Consider the following 17,621-nt stretch of genomic DNA (forward strand, 5'->3'; position numbering starts at 1 on the left):
GCCGTCTTCCACTGCTTTCCCAGGTGCATTAACAGGGAGCTGGATTGGAAGTGGAGCAGTTGAGAATCAAACAGGCACCCATGTGAGATGCCAGTGTCACAGGCAGCAGCTTTACCTGCTACGCCGCAGCACCAGCCCTCTACTGTGCTTTTAAATCTTGGAGATGCCTCCTGTCTTTGTACAAGTCTCACAAAACCACAAGGGAGTTGGCAGCTGGGAGAGAGGTGTCCCTGTTTCACAAATGAGGAGTGGGAGAGGCTAAGCCAGTCATGGCCCTTAAGACTCCTCCTCTAGGTATTGCTTCCTGTTCCTTGTCCCCAACCTATCTGAGCCCATTTTTGGCATGAAGCCGCTAGCCAGAGCTAACACTCTGGGCAGAACAGTGACCAAGAGAGGAACCTGGTTTTCTGGGTGCCCAGGCCACGACACTGCCGACACACGCCCCCCACTCCGCTCAGCTCCACCTCTCCTACTGGTGTTCCAAGTGTTGCCCTTCCCCACGGTTTCCATTTTGCAGCCATGTAGCTCTCCTAAAATGAGAACCACCTCAGCCGTTCAGCTTCAGTACCTCCAAAAACGTAAAACAACAAAAGCAGCTCTAAATCCTCCCCCAGTTTGTCTGGGAATGCACCGGGCACAGGTCCCACCGTGGCCTTCTCAGCCAGGCCAGATTAATGAAAGCCGCTTACCTTTTCCAGATGGAAGCCCTCAGGACTCCCGAGCAGCACTGGGAAAGTCTCAGCTCTCAAGGGGTGGGCCATGGGGAGCCGCCTGTCAGGAAGTGGCAGGGAGCAGTGGGCTGTGACAGCCTGGCGAGGGCCCACAGGGCCATGGCTCTCGTCCAGGACTTGATCGCTGGTCACTTGAGGGGTTTTGGTGCCGGTTGCTATAACGATAGAGCGTTGAGTGACAGATTTTGCTGGCGTCTCCTCATTGCTTTTGGAAATGCCAGTGACATCGGATAGAACCGAGGGTCCCCCAAGGACCCTCTGTGGCAGCCCAACCTCTCTCTGCAGGTGGATCTGGTTGTGCACCCCTCCATGGACCAGAACGACCCTCTGGTAAGAAGTGCCATTGAGCAGGTTCGCTTCCGGATCTCCAACTCAAGCACAGCCAATAGGCAAGTGGCAGACAGGAAGGACCGCTCAGCAAGGCCGCCAGGCCCGTGAGTCCCAGCCCATTGCCCCCTTCACAAAACCCCGGTGTTTACCCTTGCATGCGAGCCTGGGTTCAGTGGGTTAGGTCTGTGGTTCACGAATCCCGAGTCTAAGCAGGGGTCGGTGTCTGAATTCAGTGAGGAGCAAACTCCCTGCTGCTTCTGCTCCATCGGGCCTTCCAGTGTCTGGAACACTCGGTTTCAGAAGGGCTCCCAGCAAGTGTGGTTGCCTTGCAAGGGTGTTCCGTGGTTTCCTTCCTAGACTGACTGGTGGCCGCCAGGTGAATCAGCACTGGGGGAAATTTCCTGCTAGGAGTAAAAACCCAAGGTGGCCCCTGCGGGTGGAGGGCTGCACGTCTGTCTGTCTGTCCGTCCATCTGTCAGTCACAGCATCTTGTGTCTGCACCACAGGGCCAAAGTCCCCCCACCCCCGCCACCCCAAGAGGAAGTGGAAGAAGAAACTCCAGTGGCAGAGGCCCCCAGTGCATCGGGAGACTCCCAGCCGAACACCTCCAATAAAGTAGAGAGTGCACGTGTGAAAAAGACAGACGAAAAGATGGGCATCACCCAGCTGAAGAACTACAACCCCGTGATCGGTAACAGCCCCTTCCTGGGCAGGATGATGTGCGTGTCACCTGTGCTCCCCACCTGGGCCGCGGTCACTGGCTGAGGCATGCTGGGCCAGTCCTGTGGCTTCTGCCCGTCTCCCTTTCCCTCCACAAAATGGGGAGAATTCTCCCTCTCACAGCCTGCAGAGATGCAGCTGAAGTGATGTCAGATCCCAGCGTGAGGAAGTACAAATATCAGTTCCTTTGGGCAAGCATTCTTGGGCTGGACCGTCCTGCAAGCCCTTGAGAGTTGCCGTCTGCCCTTGAGTGTTCACATCGCTTTTCCAGAGTCAGGTCTGAGGTGACAATGTCGTCTGCCCCCTGGCGTCCTGGTGGGGCATGGCGGCTGTGCTGTAAACCCACGCTGAGCAAGTGCAGGTGCTCAGGGCATGGTAGGCGGGGAGCTCGGCTCCTCTCCCAACCTGAGCAGGGTGCCAGGCTCCGCCCAGCCAGTGTCCGGTGTGGGAAGCAGAGACCAGGGAGGCCAAGCGGAAGAGCAGGTTTGCAAGACTTCCCTTTCTCAAGGTGCTGGTCGCACAGCATGGCTTCTGCTAGAGAAACCCAAGCACACTACCGTGCGGCCAAGGACCACGTGCACCTGAGCACACCAGGGGCAGTGAGCGTGTTCCTCCGTGGGCTGGGCCTTGTCCCTGCCTGGGCTCACTCCTTCCCTCTCTGCCTGGGGAAGGGCAGGGGACAGTTGTCTGTGTCCACAGAGAGACATGCTCCTTTAGAAGATCCGAGGGCTGAGCATGTTGGATGCGGTCCGTTTGAAGCCAGGTGTGCTGAGCTGGTGGGCCCCTTCGCCGTGCTCTGGCCTCCCACGCACTCCTTCCTGCTGCACCCCATCCCTATGGCCTCGGGGCCCTTCCTCACCCGTTTCAGACACACGCTCATCTCAGGCCCCTTGGTTTGTCCTGGGTGCGTGTCTGCAGGTTTCTCTGTGGCCCACTCCGTCACCACCTCGGCGGCCTCTCCCAGGCCTCTCTCTAGAATGACAGCCCTCCTCCTGTCCTAGCGCACGAGAGACGAAGCTCTCAGAGATGAGAGCCCTGCCCCTCTCCCCCAGTTCCAGGACTCGGCCGCTCTCTGGGGTTTCTGCCCAAGATGCCTCGCCTGCGTGTGGTGCACATGTTTCTGTGGTACCTGATCTACGGGCACCCTGCCAACAAGACGGCGCACAAGCCCGGCGGCGAGAGGAGGTCGCGACGGCAGGAGTCGAGTAGGATGAGGGCCCAGGCTGCCTCCTCAAGGCACACGGAGGCCTCCTCGGAGGGCAGGGAGACCGTCACCTGGGAGGCCGAAGTGGAACTCGACACAGAGACCGGTGGGTGCCTCCGCCACGCCCGCAGTGGGGTCCAGGGCGAGACATGGCTAGCATTCCTTATCCTGTTGAAAAATGGTTTTCATTCATTTACTTGAGAGACAGAACTCCCATCTGCTGATCTACTCCCTAAATACCCACAGCAGCTGGGGGGGGGGGGGGGGCGGGAGCCTAGATGAGGCCAAAGCTGGGAGCTGGGAATTCCATCCCGGTGTGCCGTGTCGGTGACAGGGACCTACGCGCTTCAGTCATCACCGCTGCACCCCATAGCCTACGTTAGCTGGAAGCTAGACCCAGGAGCCACTCAGATGTGGGTCTAAGCAGCGTCTTTACCACCAGGCCAAATGCCTGCCCGCAAGGTTCCTTACCCTTTGCCCTGAACTGGCGGCATCCCCTCAGAGTCCCCTGATCCAAATGAAGACACCATCCAGTCTTCCAGAGCCCCTGGGCTTCCCATCTCCTCGTGCTTCCTCCTGGACTAGCAGGGCTTTGTCCGAGCTGGCAGTGAGGGAGTCACTGCTAGGCGCCCTCGCCATGATGGCTGGATCTTGGCTGCCCAGGAGTGACTCGGGTTTCATTCCTAGTGTACGTGAACGAAGTCTCATGGATGCGCTACGTCCCTCCTATCCCGGTGCACAGGGACTTCGGCTTTGGCTGGGCTCTCGTCAGCGACATCCTCCTCTGTCTGCCCCTCTCCATCTTCATCCAGATCGTGCAAGTCAGCTACAAGGTACTGGCGACTTGGGCCGCTGCAGAGCCTGGGGCTGGCCCCTCGGCTGCAGGCTGGGGACCCGCACTCACCTGGCCGAGAGTTGCCTGGGCAGATGGGCGGATGGATAAATGGATGGACAGGTGGTCCATCGAGAGGAACTACATCGAGGATGTGTTCTTTTAAGTAGACTCTATCAGGCGATTGAGTGGATGATCAGGGGGAATTGCATAGAAATCATTATTCTACGTCTGTTCATCAATAGGTAGGGAGGTCAACAGAAAAATAATCTACAGTGTGCAATAAAGTGTGTTGTTTTTAGAAATATAGAAAAGGGAAGAAATAGAAATGACCGATAGCCTCACCACTCAGAGATGATCACTGCTAATGGTTTCGGTACCTTTTCTTCTGGTCCTTGTTTACTGTGCCATGTTTGTGTGTGCTTCGTGTGTCTGGCTGTGTGATCTCCCTTTTCTCTCAACTGAGTTGAGATTTTATTTGCTCTTTGTAACCTTTATCTTCATTGTATTTGAAAGTTAGAGAGAGAGGGAGAAGAGAGATCCTCTGTCCTCTGTTCACTTCCCCAAATACCCACAACAGCCAGGGCAGGGCCAGGCCAAAGCCAGGAGCCCAGGACTCAGTCTGAGTCTCCCACCTGGGCAGCAGGGAGGGACCCAAGCACGTGAGCCATCACCTGCCTCCCAGGGTGCACGTTAGCAGGAAGCTGGGATCGGGAGTGGAAGACCCGGGACTCAAACCGGGCAGGCGTCCCCAGCACTGCGGCAGCTTAACTGCCGCATTAAATACCCACCGCCATTTACTCTGTTACGACCTGTTCTTTCCACTGAGAAATACATCACATTTTCCACGTCGTTAAATTCCTCATCCTGATAGGAAGTGGATTCATAGTATTCCTTCTTTCTGCGTGTACTCTGACTTACTTCATCAATGGTATTTTCGAATTTGAGTCATTTCAATTCCGATTCCTGGTTATTGTAAATGACATGTTGATGAGCACCTTGCAGTGGCACACACGTGTGGGCAGCTCCAAGATGTTCTCCTGTGGATAAGGATGGAAGTAGGCTCCCCGGCTTCAAAGGGAATGTGTGTTCTTCCTCTCCAGTTGAATTAGCCAGGTGCATCCCCAGCTTGCCTCTGGAAGTGTTTTAGCAGAGCAGCACGGCACGTGGGAGGCGGGGCTCGGGAGAGGGCTGACAGGCAGGTTCAAGGCTGGCCTCCAAGCTGACCCAGCCCGAAAATCCCCCGTGCAGGTGGACATGCTTGAGGAGTACCTGAACGACCCCCTGAAGAAGCACATGCTGATCCGCTTCCTCCCCAGGGCCCTCCGGCAGCAGCTCCTGTACAAGAGGTGAGGGCGCTGCACTGGATCTAGCTACAGTGGGTCCCCGCGAGCCCCTGCGAGTCAGCGCTGTGGACTCCTCCACCAGGGAGGGGCCACAGCTTAGCCCCTCAGCCCGGAACTGCTGGGGCTGTTTATGAATTACGGTGAAATCTCCACTAAGCACCGCAAGCCCTGGAGTCTTAGTTGCTCCCTTTGCTGTGTTAACTTTGCCAAATCAAATGCCAAATGGGGGACTGACACCCCGTGGCCTTGGGCGCCTGGAGGGGTGGGCCTGGGCCTCTGGGGAGCCCCGGGGAGGAGAGCCAGGACGCCCGCCCCTGTCTCCCAGGCGCTACATTTTCTCGGTGGTGGAGAGTCTTCAGAGGCTGTGCTACATGGGGCTGCTGCAGTTTGGGCCCACCGAGAAGTTTCAGGATAAAGATCAGGTAAGGGCCCCCGTCCCCGATGAAGACACTCCCCGGTGAAGTGGTGAGGCCCAGTGCTGACCCGGAGCCGCTCCGCGCCCCTGTCTGTGTCTCCTTAGGTCTTTGTTTTCTTGAAGAAGAACGCGGTCATCGTGGACACGACCATCTGCGACCCCCATTACAACCTGGCACACAGCAGCCGGCCCTTCGAGCGCCGTCACTACGTCATGAACTCCATGCAGGACGTGGAGAACTACTGGTTTGACCTGCAGTGCGTCTGCCTCAATACCCCGCTAGGTACTGTCTTCAGCTCAGCATTCTCCCTCTTTCCAATGTGACAACTGGCATTTTTTTTTTTTTAATTTTGCTTATTTATTTGAAAGACAGAAAAGTCCCCTCCCCCCACCTGCAGACTTGAGGGACTTCTTCGAGAAGCTGTGATGTGGCTTTGAGCGGGAAGTGGCAAGATGGCTCACCCTGGCTGCTGTGACATCGAGGGGGCGGGGTGGGCCTGGAAGTGTTGGGGAGCAGGGGCAGTGCAGCCGCAGGCCTGTGCTCCTGCCACTTTCTTCTCCCTGCACAGCCGGCCACCCCTGCTCCAGGCGACACCTCTGGGAGAGCGCCTGCCCAGCCTCTGTCCCCTGGCCCCGTCTCAATTCATTCTGGGAGTTCCTTTCCCCTGAGTGTCAAAAGGTGCCTGGTCCACAGTCCCCATCCCAGAACTGCTTGGACAGAGGCAGAGATTTGGGGGAAGTGACAGCTGTCACCTCCCTCCACCCCACGGCCCTTGACTTGAAGCTGTTCTCTGGTCAGTTCTTGCCCCCTGCACCGGGAGAGAAGGGAGCCACATCCTGTTTGAGCAGGGAGCAGAGTCGGCTTCAGTTCCTCCCATCCCAGGGCTAGCAGTTCAGTGTCCCCCATGATTGTGGCAAAGTGGGAGGCCCAGGTGCATTTGCTAGAGTGGTTCACTGCCAGCAGGTGGTGAGCGCTTGCATTTAGAGCCCTCAACGTGCAGACACATTTTACAGTGACGTGCTCTGGAGAATCTTCGGGCATCTGGTAGCAAGCTGGGCTTTTACCGTTATTAGATCGTTAAAGTGCCCCAGTTTTTCCCGTGCGAGCCAGCATGTCATTGCAGGCTCCAGGCTTAGTGGATTGGATTTGTAGCCCTCGGAGCGTTTGCAAGCGGGCTGAGTCTGTTAATCAGGCCCTGATTGTCCTGGCACTCGGCAGGCGTCTGCAGAGACTCTGCCCCGAGGTCCATGGGAAACTTTCAAGTCGGGATCATGTCATGGAGCAGCCGCTGCCCAGTCTCGAGCCTGCTTGAGTCCCCAGAGTGCCGTGTTCCCGTGCTGGGGGCAGGGCCCTGCCCAGAGAGCAGGAGAAATGGCCACCCTCTGTGCTTTGGGTGTGAGAAGCACTGTGTCACGTGTCCATTCGGATGAGTGACCCTGGGCGGGCCATTCATGACCTCGTGGAGTCTTAGTATCTTCGCTTTCTTTGTTTTTTGTAAGATTTATTTTACTTATTTTGAAAGGCAGTATTTCAGAGAGAGAGAGAGAGAGGCGGAGATGACATCTTCCATCTACTGGTTCACTCCCCAAATAGCTACAATGGCCAGGTTTGGGCCAAGATGAAGCCAGGAACTCCATCCAGGTCTCCCGCGTCAGGCAGTAGGGACCCAAGTACCTGGGCCATCTTCTGCTGCCTTCCCAGATGCCTTAGCAGGAAGCTGGATCGGAAGCAGGGTAGCCAGGACCCACACCTGTGCTTCCATGGGATGCTGGTATTACATGCAGTCACTTAATCTGCTGGGCCACAGCTCTCCCCCGCTTCCTGGCTTCTAAACTGAGAGCACCATCACCCACAGGCAGGCTCAGGAAAGCTTGCACAAGGTGTCTACGGAGGTTCCAGCCGAGAGGTGCAGGGCAAGAGCTTCATGCTGTCCCCGCCCCACCAGCCACACCACAAAGCCTGTGGCGAGTGAGTCTGGCCGTCTGCACGCTCCCGGAACCTGCCCTCACGCACTCCAGCAGTGGTTTCCATCATTTTGTGTTTCCTCACAGGAGTTGTTCCCTTTCTCGTAGAATGGCTGAGCGTAGTTTGTCGGCTACACTAGTGTACCTCTGAGCACTCTGGGAACGTCTGTGTGCCCTGAGCTCGCCCAGCCATGGCCCCTGCCCCTGCCCCAACCCCTGCCCCCAGTGCAGTCCTTTCTGCTTTCCACTTCTGCCATGTCGGCCCACAGCAATCCCACAGGGCCCCCCGTCCCCCCGAGAGGAGGCCCGGTTTCCTCTGCCCTGAGCTCCCCAAGCCTTTCGGCATTTCTGGTTCCTGCCTACCTCTGTCCTGGACAGACTCAGCCAGGGCGAGACCCTCCTCTTGGGCATGCTCCTGCTTTTTAACCTGCCTGATTCCATCGTGCACAAAGAGCTTCCGGCAGTTCCAGCCACCCCCGCTGGGTCGAGAGCCTTTTCACAGGCCAGAAAACAGCTCTCTGCTCCCAGCCTGCACCGCGGCAGGGAGGCATGAGCACACGGTGTCGCGCTTGCTTTTCCAGGTGTGGTGCGCTACCCACGCGCGCCGAAGACCAGCGGCTCGGATCAGGGCAGTGACGAGGAGGGCACTTTGCGGAAGGAGCAGGAGAACGCCGTGGACAAGCACAACCTGGAGCGCAAGTGTGCCTTGATGGAGTACAGCACGTGCGTCCCATCTCCCCGTGCACATGCGCTGAGGGCAGGCCACGTGGGTGGCCGTGGGCTGGAGCTGGCCACAGGCGTGCTTCTATTGAGCTCACCTTGTTTTAAAAGAATTCAGTCCGTTCTCAAGATTCCAAAGTTGGGAATTTGACATAAAAATCGGATTTTGTTTGTTTTTGCTTAACTTGCCAGAGTACCTCGCAGCCAACACTAGGAGTGCAGGTTGCTCTCTGTCAGGTGTTGTCCTAGGAAGGTGGAAGCCCCCACCCCAGGCCATGGTGCTCTTGCCCGTTACCAAGGGGGACCCTTTCTCGGCTTGCTTCCCGCCTCTCAGGGGGAGCCGCGTGGTTGTGGATAAAGGCGTGATCCCTGGAGACGGGCTGGGAGCCGCTGGCCTCGATTCCAGCTTCTACGCTCACCTCAAGCGCAACTGGATCTGGACCAGCTACATCATCAACAAAGCCAAAAAGGTGGGCGCTCGGGCCTACCGCCTCGAAGCCCCCATCACCAGTCATCCTCCGCCCGTCCCCTCCCAGCTCTCCCTCTCAGGATTCGTAAAGTGATAAATTACATAAAAACCTACTTCATCTGTCCTGAAGATGTGTCAGGCCCCACGAGTATCTGGCTGGCCTATTGTTTTTATAGATTGATTTGAAAAGCAGAGAAAGAAAAGATAGAAAAAGGCAGGCAGGCAGAAAGAACTCCTATCAATCAGTAGTCCCCTGCCTCACTGCCTGTGACAGCTAGGGCTGGGCCAGGCCAGCAGCAGTGGCATAGAAATCAGGGCAGGTCTCACATGTGATGGCAGGTACTCAAAGATTTGAGCCGTCACCGTTGCTCCCCAGGGTCTGCCCTAACAGGAGCTAGGATCAGCCAGAGGCTGCTGGTTGAACCCAGGGCTCCTGTCTGGAATGGGGGTGTCTCAGCTGTTAGGTCAAATGCCCAGCCCTGGCCTTTTTTCCCTGCCCGCCTGCAACACCCACTTTGTAACTTGTCCTGTGATCTGGACAAACACTCTAGAGAAGGAATGAAAGTCCGGGTGCCACACAGAGGAACGCACGTGCAGTGCTGAAGGGGCCGCACAGGGGCCCACTCCTGGCAGCCTCCACCCAGCAGCCCGGGCTCGCCGAGACTGACGGCGTAGTGCCTTGGCCGTTCTGGGCACCTGGGGACTCCTGCAAGTTCAGGGCTCATTCCAGTGCCGCACTTGTGTAGGAAAACAGCGCCTCGGAGAGTGGGCTCACCGTGAGGCTGCAGACGTTCCTGACCAAGCGCCTGTTGCCGCCCAGGGCTACAGGTGAGTGTGCCGCAGCTGCCCCCGGAAGCAAATCCCCACCCCACCCCCACACGCCCACCCGGCGTTCACTGCCACCCACACCCCATGACCCCTTCCAGGCAGCGGCAAGCTGGGTCCCTGGGGAGAAGCGAGGAAAGGTGCGAAGCTCTCCGCCGCCCGCGACGAGCAGTGCGAGGTGGCCTGGGAAACGCTGGACAGGAACTGGCGCGTGAGGGGTGGCAAGAGCCAGAAGCGGAAACGGCTGAAGACGGACCCGGGCAAGACCAAGAAAAGCAACAAAGGTTGTATGGGCGCTGCTGGCTCCTCCTGGCCCCGGCCTGTGCGTCTGTGCCACCGCCTGCCCCAGCTGGGCCTGAGTTCTGTCGGCAGACAGCAGGCTCCACGTCCCCTCCGCGGGTAGCGCTCCCTCCAAGCCGTGGTCGTTTCATTGTCCACATCCATCTGGCCGGCTGGGAGAGGCTCGGTTTTCCCGTGCGCTTCCCCAGCTCTCTCTGTCTGTATTTTGTGCAGTCTTTAGAAAGTCCCTCAGTTCACATTTCTAACTTTATCACAGCTGAAAAAAAACCTTAGCAAAATCTTCATCCTAAGTAACCAGAATTCTGTGACTCTTTTGGTTTACCTTTTTAAAGAAAAATTTTTTTTTTTTTTTTTTTTTTGACAGGCAGAGTGGACAGTGAGAGAGAGAGACAGAGAGAAAGGTCTTCCTTTTGCCGTTGGTTCACCCTCCAATGGCCGCCGCGGCTGGCGTGCTGCGGCCGGCGCACTGCACTGATCCGATGGCAGGAGCCAGGAGCCAGGAGCCAGGTACTTTTCCTGGTCTCCCATGGGGTGCAGGGCCCAAGCACCTGGGCCATCCTCCACTGCACTCCCTGGCCACAGCAGAGGGCTGGCCTGGAAGAGGGGCAACCGGGACAGAATCCGGCGCCCCGACCGGGACTAGAACCCGGTGTGCTGGCGCCGCTAGGCGGAGGATTAGCCTAGTGAGCCGCGGCGCCGGCCGTAAAGAAAATTTCTTTTTTTTTATTTGACTTATTTGAAAGGCAGAGAGAAAGACAGAGAGAGAGGTCTCCCTTCCACCAGTTCACTACTCATGCCTGCAGGAGCTAAGCTGAGCCAAGCCAGAGACTGAATCCAGGAGCCAGGAACTCAATCCTGGTTTCCCACATGGTGGCAGGGACCCAGGTACTTGAGCCAGGACTCCAGTATGGGATACAGGCGTCCCACGCAGCTTCTTAGCCACCATAGCGAGTGCTGTCCCTGGTTCACCTTTTAATATCAGCATTTTTGTCAAATGGGCCAAAGTTCAAAGTCATGTTGTATTTTCAAATTGAGGGAAAGTGGGGAATCACTGAAGCCTGCAGAATGTCCCCAGAGCTCATGGAACCCCTCATGTCCTATCACCACCACCACCCCTTTCTTTCTAACTTGAGAGTGTAAGAGGAAGGAATTTCCCCTCTGCTAATAACTCACTCCCCCAAATGCCCACCACATCCAGGGCTGGACCCAGCAGAAGCCAAGAGCCAGAAACTCAGTCCAGGCCTTGAGTCATCAATGCTGCCTCCCAGGGTGTGCGTTAGCAGGGAGCTGGATTGGCCCTGGACTAGCTGGGACAGGAACCAGACAGTCCTGTGGGATGCGAGTGTCCCGAGCAGCATCCTAACCTCTGCATCACACCTCCACCCCCAGGGTGCCTTTCTGGCAGTGTGTGTAGCAGAAGGGATGGTGAGGGGACCACTGTCTGCTGTTTAGATCACTTGTGTATCACCCAAGGGGCCTGTCCCTGTGTTCCAACGACAATTTGATGGTTTCGGCTATTTCCGTAAGAACAGAATGTTTACCCAGGAACCTGCTCTCCAGGTTTATTGGGCTGGTGTTTGTAACAGATTGTGTCCCATCAGCTCAAGTGGCTCCTCAGCTTAGCCTCCTGCAGAGGCAAGGCCTCTGTGCAAGGCCAGCGTGACTCACAGAGACCCGAGTGCCCCTCAAGGCCAAGTTCGGCTGAGGCGTCCCTCTGTATCCAGGTCTCCTTGCCCACTGCTCTTCAGCCTTCATTGGGAAGACGCTTGGCAAACAAGTGGTCTTTTGGAATTGGTGGTGGCATACGGTGTGTGGCCTGTGAACGGACTGTTAGTGCAGGGGAGCCTGGGAAGCCATGGCTAAGGGTTCCAGGCTCCCATCCTATGTCTGCCATTGACTGGGCTCCGTGCCTCAGACTGTGAATTGGGTTGCTCTCCTATAATGCCCATGGTTGTATCCATCACACAGAGTTGTGCAAAGTACCATTCCACTTGCGAGTTAACACACGTGTCAGCCAAGCACTGCTAGCAACATAATGCAGGCACCTGCTGTCATTTCCTTCGTAGCTGCCTTGTGCTGGGTGCTGCAGCCTGGAGCGTAGGCCTCATTGTCCCCACAGTGCTCACACATGTTCCACAGCCAGCTCCCTGAGGTCACAACAAGGGAGGGCCTCCTATGCAGTGACACCAGCCCGAGGTGATGCTTATGTGCAAACAGGCGCTAGGCATGCTCTGTCAACCTCTGCGTAGGCCGCCTTCAGAGGGTCCCTGTCACCATGGGAGAGGCGGAGACTGGCGGGCAACTCCCTTGAGGCTGCATTGCACTGGCCAACCTGTCCCTGTGAAGTCTCAGCAAAGAGAAATGCTGAGCGGGGGTGAACGCCAAAACAGAACAGTCAGGGGGCCCTCAGGAGGCTCTGGGGCTGGTGCCTTGTCCAGCCCCGAGCGGGGTTGGGAGTGACAGCTGCGCACTGATGCTGGAAGCTCCCTGCTCTCTCCCCTGCTGTTTCTAGAAGAGCCCCCAGAGGAAAAGAGCAAGCGGCTGCGCTACCACGACGAAGCGGACCAGAGCGCCCTGCAGAGGATGACCCAGCTGCGCGTCACCTGGTCCACGCACGAAGACCGGCTCATCATGCTGTGCCGCATAGCCAGCAACATCCTCAACACCAAGGTACCGCCTGCTGGCCCCGCCCTGCCCGCCTCCCGGCCGCCACAGGTGGTGGCCGCTGGGCCCAGGTACACCAGCAGCTGTGGCCACGGTCCGGCTCACCAGGTTTCTGTTGTTCACCCCTCTAGCTGTGACCCCAAGTCCCTGTAGCCTCTGACATCACTGCCTCCATGTCACCATCATGTTCCTCCAGGCTCCTCACTGCTGCCCTGGTCTCGCCGTGCAGCAGGGCATGGGGGAGCTGCCAGGGTGGACAAATGGCCCAGCAAGCTGAGAGCAGAGTGAGCCCTGCTAACAGACAGTGCTACCCTAGGTCAGGGCTGTGTGCCCTTGTTCTCAACTGTATCAGCCAGAGAAACCCACTGGGCGCTTGGCCTGCAGGCTCACCGGGTCCCTTTCTGGAACATTTGTCCCATTATAACCCCTCACTCCTCAGTCCTCTCCTAAGTTCCCATCCAACCTCTCCTCTCCAGAAGGACCTGGAAGGCGACAGGTTGCTGCCTCCTCCCATTGCTGTCCCCAGTTCCTGCATGTACAATGGCTTTTTTTTTGACAGGCAGAGTGGACAGTGAGAGAGAGAGACAGAGAGAAAGGTCTTCCTTTTGCCATTGGTTCACCCTCCAATGGCCACCGCGGCTGGCGCGCTGCGGCCAGCGCACCGCGCTGATCTGAAGCCAGGAGCCAGGTGCTTCTCCTGGTCTCCCATGCGGGTGCAGGGCCCAAGCACTTGGGCCATCCTCCACTGCACTCCCGGGCCACAGCAGAGAGCTGGCCTGAAAGAAGGGCAACCGGGACAGAATCCGGCACCCTGACCGGGACTAGAACCCAGTGTGCCGGCGCCGCAAGGTGGAGGATTAGCCTATTGAGACACAGCGCCGGCCTACAATGGCTTTTGCATCACAGCTCTGATGGGAGGGCTGTCCCTACCTTTGACACAGCTAGGGGAGCCAGGAAGGGCCGGCACGACTCCGTGCTGGGGGACCCTGTGCCCTGTTTCTTAGCGTTGTAAGAAATCTGTCATCAAGCAGCTTCGTCCCCTTAGCTCTGCCTTCCAGTGCGTCGCTAGCGGATAACCTGTAACACGAGCTCCAGAGTGGCCCTGCGCAGATGCACTGTGTGAGAGTTGGGCCTTCCCAGCCCTCTGACTTCACACCCGTTACACACCTAGAATCTCCCATGATGCATCTCCCTAACCATCAGTGCTGCCCAGTGTCCTCGGAGGACCTCTGTTAGGGTCCTTGCCGGAAACACTGTCTGCCCACTGGACATCAAAGGCCTGGCCTGCTCTTCTCTGCCCAGTGCCCAGTTCCTGTGGTTGGGTCACCTTGTGAGGTGACAGCTTTGGGTAGCCACCGAGGCAAGGCATCCACAGCACATGGTTTCATCCCTTGCTCCGTGTTAACTCCCTGGATGCGGGCTCTGGGAGCACTGATTGCTGTCTCGACTTTGCATCCAATCCAGGTGAACGGCCTGTTTGTCCCCTGGCAAGTCGTGCGTGACATTTTGCATGCTACCTTCGAAGAGTCCTTGGATAAAACATCTCACTCGGTGGGAAGAAGAGCTCGCTACATTGTCAAAAATCCACAGACCTATCTGAACTACAAGTAAGCCACTCCTGCACACAGCTGTCTCAGGGCTTCTGGTGCTTTCTGTCTTCTTTCATCGCGCTGGCTCCTACTCAGAGGTCCCCTTCAGGTGGGGCACAGAGCTGCTGGAGCTGAGCGGTGTGGCTGCACTGGTCTCCGAAGGGCTGGCCTGATGCTGGGCGCGCGCATGCGTGTGGTATTCCTTGCACTTCAGAGAACCTATCAAAGCAGGCGCTGTCGTCCATTCTTCCAGATGGAGAAATGGAAGGTGGGCGCTGGTGTGTGCCAGAGGGAGAGGCCGACTTTCTCGGCTATTTTTAGCTCTCAGAGTAGCTCCTGAGAGCTCTGTATTAACAGCCCATCACAGCTCGCTCCAGGAAAAATCGAGACAAGACCCGGCTCGTTGGACAAAGCGCACTCCACCGTGTCCTCCCGTGCTCTGAGAGCTGGGTGTCCCTGAGGGCTTCCAGCCATAGCCTGGGGGTGGGGGTGGGGGTGGGGGTGGAGTGGGGGTGGAGGTAGGGGTGAGGTGGGATGTCCTCTGCCCAGGAATCTCAGGGTCGTTTGTCTCTTGCCAGCGAGGCTCGCCCCGGTCTCCCTCTCCCTGGGCCAAGCTGTAGAACATTGCCAGCCCCAGTGTTGAAGCCAGTATGAGTAGGGCCAGCAGGGGACACAGGGCCGGGGCAGGCAGAGCCCCCTGCCCCAGCTGGCCCGTCATGCCCCGAGTCAGTGAGGGCTGTGCCCCGAGTCTGTGAGCTGGCTCTGAGCCACCCTGGATTGGGCCCTGCAGAACCCACATCGTAGAGAGGAGTCGGCCCGGCCCACTAGGCGGTGTTTCTGACCCTCAGCGCTGTGCACATGTGGGCAGGCCCTCTCCCTGTGTGGGGCCGTCCTGTGCACTGTGGGATGTTCAGAAGTACCCTCGGCTTTCACACACTGGATGTCAGGAGCTTCGCTCTTCCTGTTTTGACAACCAGAGAGGTCTCCAGAAATGCCCTGGAGGCCTGTCGCTGCTGTATGAGCCTGTTCCCCTGTGTACCGACTCTCCGAAGGGCTCTGATCTCCTGATCCAAGCTCTTTGCAGAGACGGAAGCAGGCCTGCAGAGAGAGTGCCAGTGGGCCAGGGTGACAGTGAGTTGATAGTGAAGTGAGGGCTGGAACGCACCTCCCCGGCCCTGACTCCTGCCCGTGCTCTTCCCCCTCATCAGCTGTGCCGGGAGGAGAGCGTGGGCTCCAGGGTTAGCAGCCCTAGGTGGGCTCCCTCCTCACCCCCCGTCTCCTGAGGTCGGGCACCTGGGCCAGAGCCTTCGTCCACATGGAGGCCGGTTCCTCTGGTGTGAAGCAGAGCAACAGTGGTGCTGCTGACCCCATGCCCTGCCTGCCTGCCCCAGGCCAGGCCCATGTGAGGCCCGAGGGCTCCCTGTACCTCCAGGCGATGCCAGGGAATGACCGGCTCCACCAGCAAGCTCTTTAGACTGCTGCCCGTCTTGCCCTGCTTTTCCTTTGGGACAAAGCACTCTCTGTGTCCATCACATAGATACAGAGATCTGTGGCATGGGCAGAGGAGAGCTGTTTGTCATAGGGAGTGCCAGTGCCTGTAGATTTTTTAGATTTACAGTATGCTTGCAAATATGTACGGGTACCTCATGCAGCCCTGGCCGGGGCCCATGGGCAGGGGGGAGTGGATGTTCTTAGGTTACCCATGAGGGATGTGAGGTGTGAGCAGATGTGAGGCGTGAGCAGGTGCTTTCACATGCACGAGCCCAAATCCCTCGTTTTCCAAAGCTGTCCCCTTCCAGAAGGCTCATGGTGAATCCTGCTCCACCGTTAGCTGAAGCCGGAAAGGTTCCCTGACTTGGCCTTCGTCTTCACCTCCTGCAGGGTTTGCCTCGCCGAGGTGTACCAGGACAAAGCCCTCGTCGGAGATTTCATGAATCGAAAGTGTAACTATGAAGACCCGAAGGTGGGCCGTGGGCAGGTGCAGGAGTCAGCCTGCACTGCAGACGGGTCTTGTTTCTAGGGGCTGTCCCCAGGGCCCAGAGCCCCCGCCACCCTTGCAAGCGTGGCTGTGTTTTCCTGCTCCCTGGGGAAATCCGCATGTCAGTTCGCTGGCCTCGGCTCTCATTTGATCTGGCTCCAAGCATCCGTTTGCAAAGATGATTAGGATTTGACATGCTGCTGCACTTGGAGCTGTTTGGTTAGGAAAATAGGGCAGTGCTTCAGAAATTACAAACAGCTGGCCTGTTTCCTGGACAAGCTGGCTGAGAGGGTTTGAGTTCCTTTGCAGGTTTTCTGTCCAGGTGCGGCCGGGGCAGTGGCTAGCAAGGCAGGAGCTGTTTTTGTGTAGACCTGACTTTCCTACTCTTTGCTCGCCTGGGCCCTGTTGCATGGATCCAGCCTGGTCCAGGCAAGGCCCTTGCTCTGACGACACCACAAGCAAGTGGCACTGGCAGAGAAGTAGACAGCCATCCCAGCACCGTGCTGTCAGCCCCCAGAGAGAGGCAGGCACAGGCCCGCCAAGGTCAGGCAGTGGGTAGCAGAACACTTTGGGGTGCAAATAACAGAAAAGTCCAACTTCTCTCCAGAGCCCCTCTCTGTCCACTCCACAAAGCCATCAGTGGCTTAGGGCTTTGCTTTTCACCTATGCCAAGCCGTCTGGAAGGAGGCGTCCTGGCTGGTACAGCCAAGCAGAGGTGTCATCAGGTTCCCAATTGCATGCTCTCACTTTGCTCTCTGCCCCTCGTGGTCAGCTTTCCATCTGGCTGGCTCTCACCCATTGGGTGCTCATTGACTCCTGGAGCTCAGGTCCTCACAACAGAGTCCCAGGGCTTCCCAGCAGGAAGTGGAAGGAGGGGCTGGCTGAGCCCTGAGAGGCAGCCTTTCCCACAAGCCCCTGGCAGCTGGGGCCACATGGATGGGCAGCAGTTACCTAGCAGAGAGCACTGAGGCTGCCTCAGTTGGCCCTGCTTCATTCCGGGTCTGCATCTTTCCAGATCGGAGCCGGAAAGGAAGAATGGGATGAAAGAAATCAGCTGAGAGAGACTGTGTCTGCCTCAGAGGGCTTTACAGAGGTGTCCGTGCTGGTCCGAGACACGGAGGCAGAGGCAGTGGGAAGAGAGGGCACAGGGCCCCCGGGATGCAGTGTTAGGGCCACAGGCAGATGCGTCAGGGGCCATGGCCTGCATGGTCTCAGCACCTGAGGGCAAGGTGGGCGTCTACTCTGTCATAGGTAGGTGGACACAGGGTGACATGATGAGTTTGCTTCTGGGAGCCGGGTCTGGAATGAGACAGTTGCTATGTGGATGTGGGGGAGGTGATGGGTTGGGGTCCATCCAGCAAGTAGGGGGCAGGAAGAGGAAGGAGAGCCAGGAGCGGGAGCCAGACCTGGGGGGGAGCAAGGTGGTAGGGGATCCCGTAGGCACTCTGGGGCCAGCGTGGAGCAGGCTGCAGTCTTCCTGTCTGGGGTAGCGGAGAGAGCTGGCGGCAGGGCCGGCAGTAGGGGACTCCTGAG

General features: G+C 57.7%; 1 protein-coding gene across 3 annotated transcripts in view; it reads left to right on the forward strand.

Moving 5' to 3' along the window:
• GTF3C1 (general transcription factor IIIC subunit 1) overlaps nt 1-17,621 on the forward strand; it is a 70,597-nt gene that overhangs the window by 37,823 nt on the left and 15,153 nt on the right. The window contains exons 13-26 of one of the 3 annotated variants that reach the window (XM_008257918.4): nt 1,017-1,165; nt 1,568-1,752; nt 2,834-3,091; nt 3,673-3,818; nt 5,069-5,166; nt 5,489-5,585; nt 5,684-5,861; nt 8,125-8,266; nt 8,598-8,733; nt 9,479-9,560; nt 9,659-9,841; nt 12,373-12,527; nt 13,986-14,128; nt 15,992-16,073. In XM_008257918.4, the coding sequence (XP_008256140.2) occupies nt 1,017-1,165; nt 1,568-1,752; nt 2,834-3,091; nt 3,673-3,818; nt 5,069-5,166; nt 5,489-5,585; nt 5,684-5,861; nt 8,125-8,266; nt 8,598-8,733; nt 9,479-9,560; nt 9,659-9,841; nt 12,373-12,527; nt 13,986-14,128; nt 15,992-16,073 (2,034 nt within the window). Of the gene's footprint in view, nt 1-1,016; nt 1,166-1,567; nt 1,753-2,833; nt 3,092-3,672; nt 3,819-5,068; nt 5,167-5,488; nt 5,586-5,683; nt 5,862-8,124; nt 8,267-8,597; nt 8,734-9,478; nt 9,561-9,658; nt 9,842-12,369; nt 12,528-13,985; nt 14,129-15,991; nt 16,074-17,621 lie in introns of all 3 variants that reach the window. The other 2 variants (XM_008257917.4, XM_008257919.4) reach the window with 2 other exon arrangements.

Source organism: Oryctolagus cuniculus, chromosome 19 (assembly GCF_964237555.1).
Source record: "Oryctolagus cuniculus chromosome 19, mOryCun1.1, whole genome shotgun sequence".
Lineage (NCBI taxonomy): Eukaryota > Metazoa > Chordata > Mammalia > Lagomorpha > Leporidae > Oryctolagus > Oryctolagus cuniculus.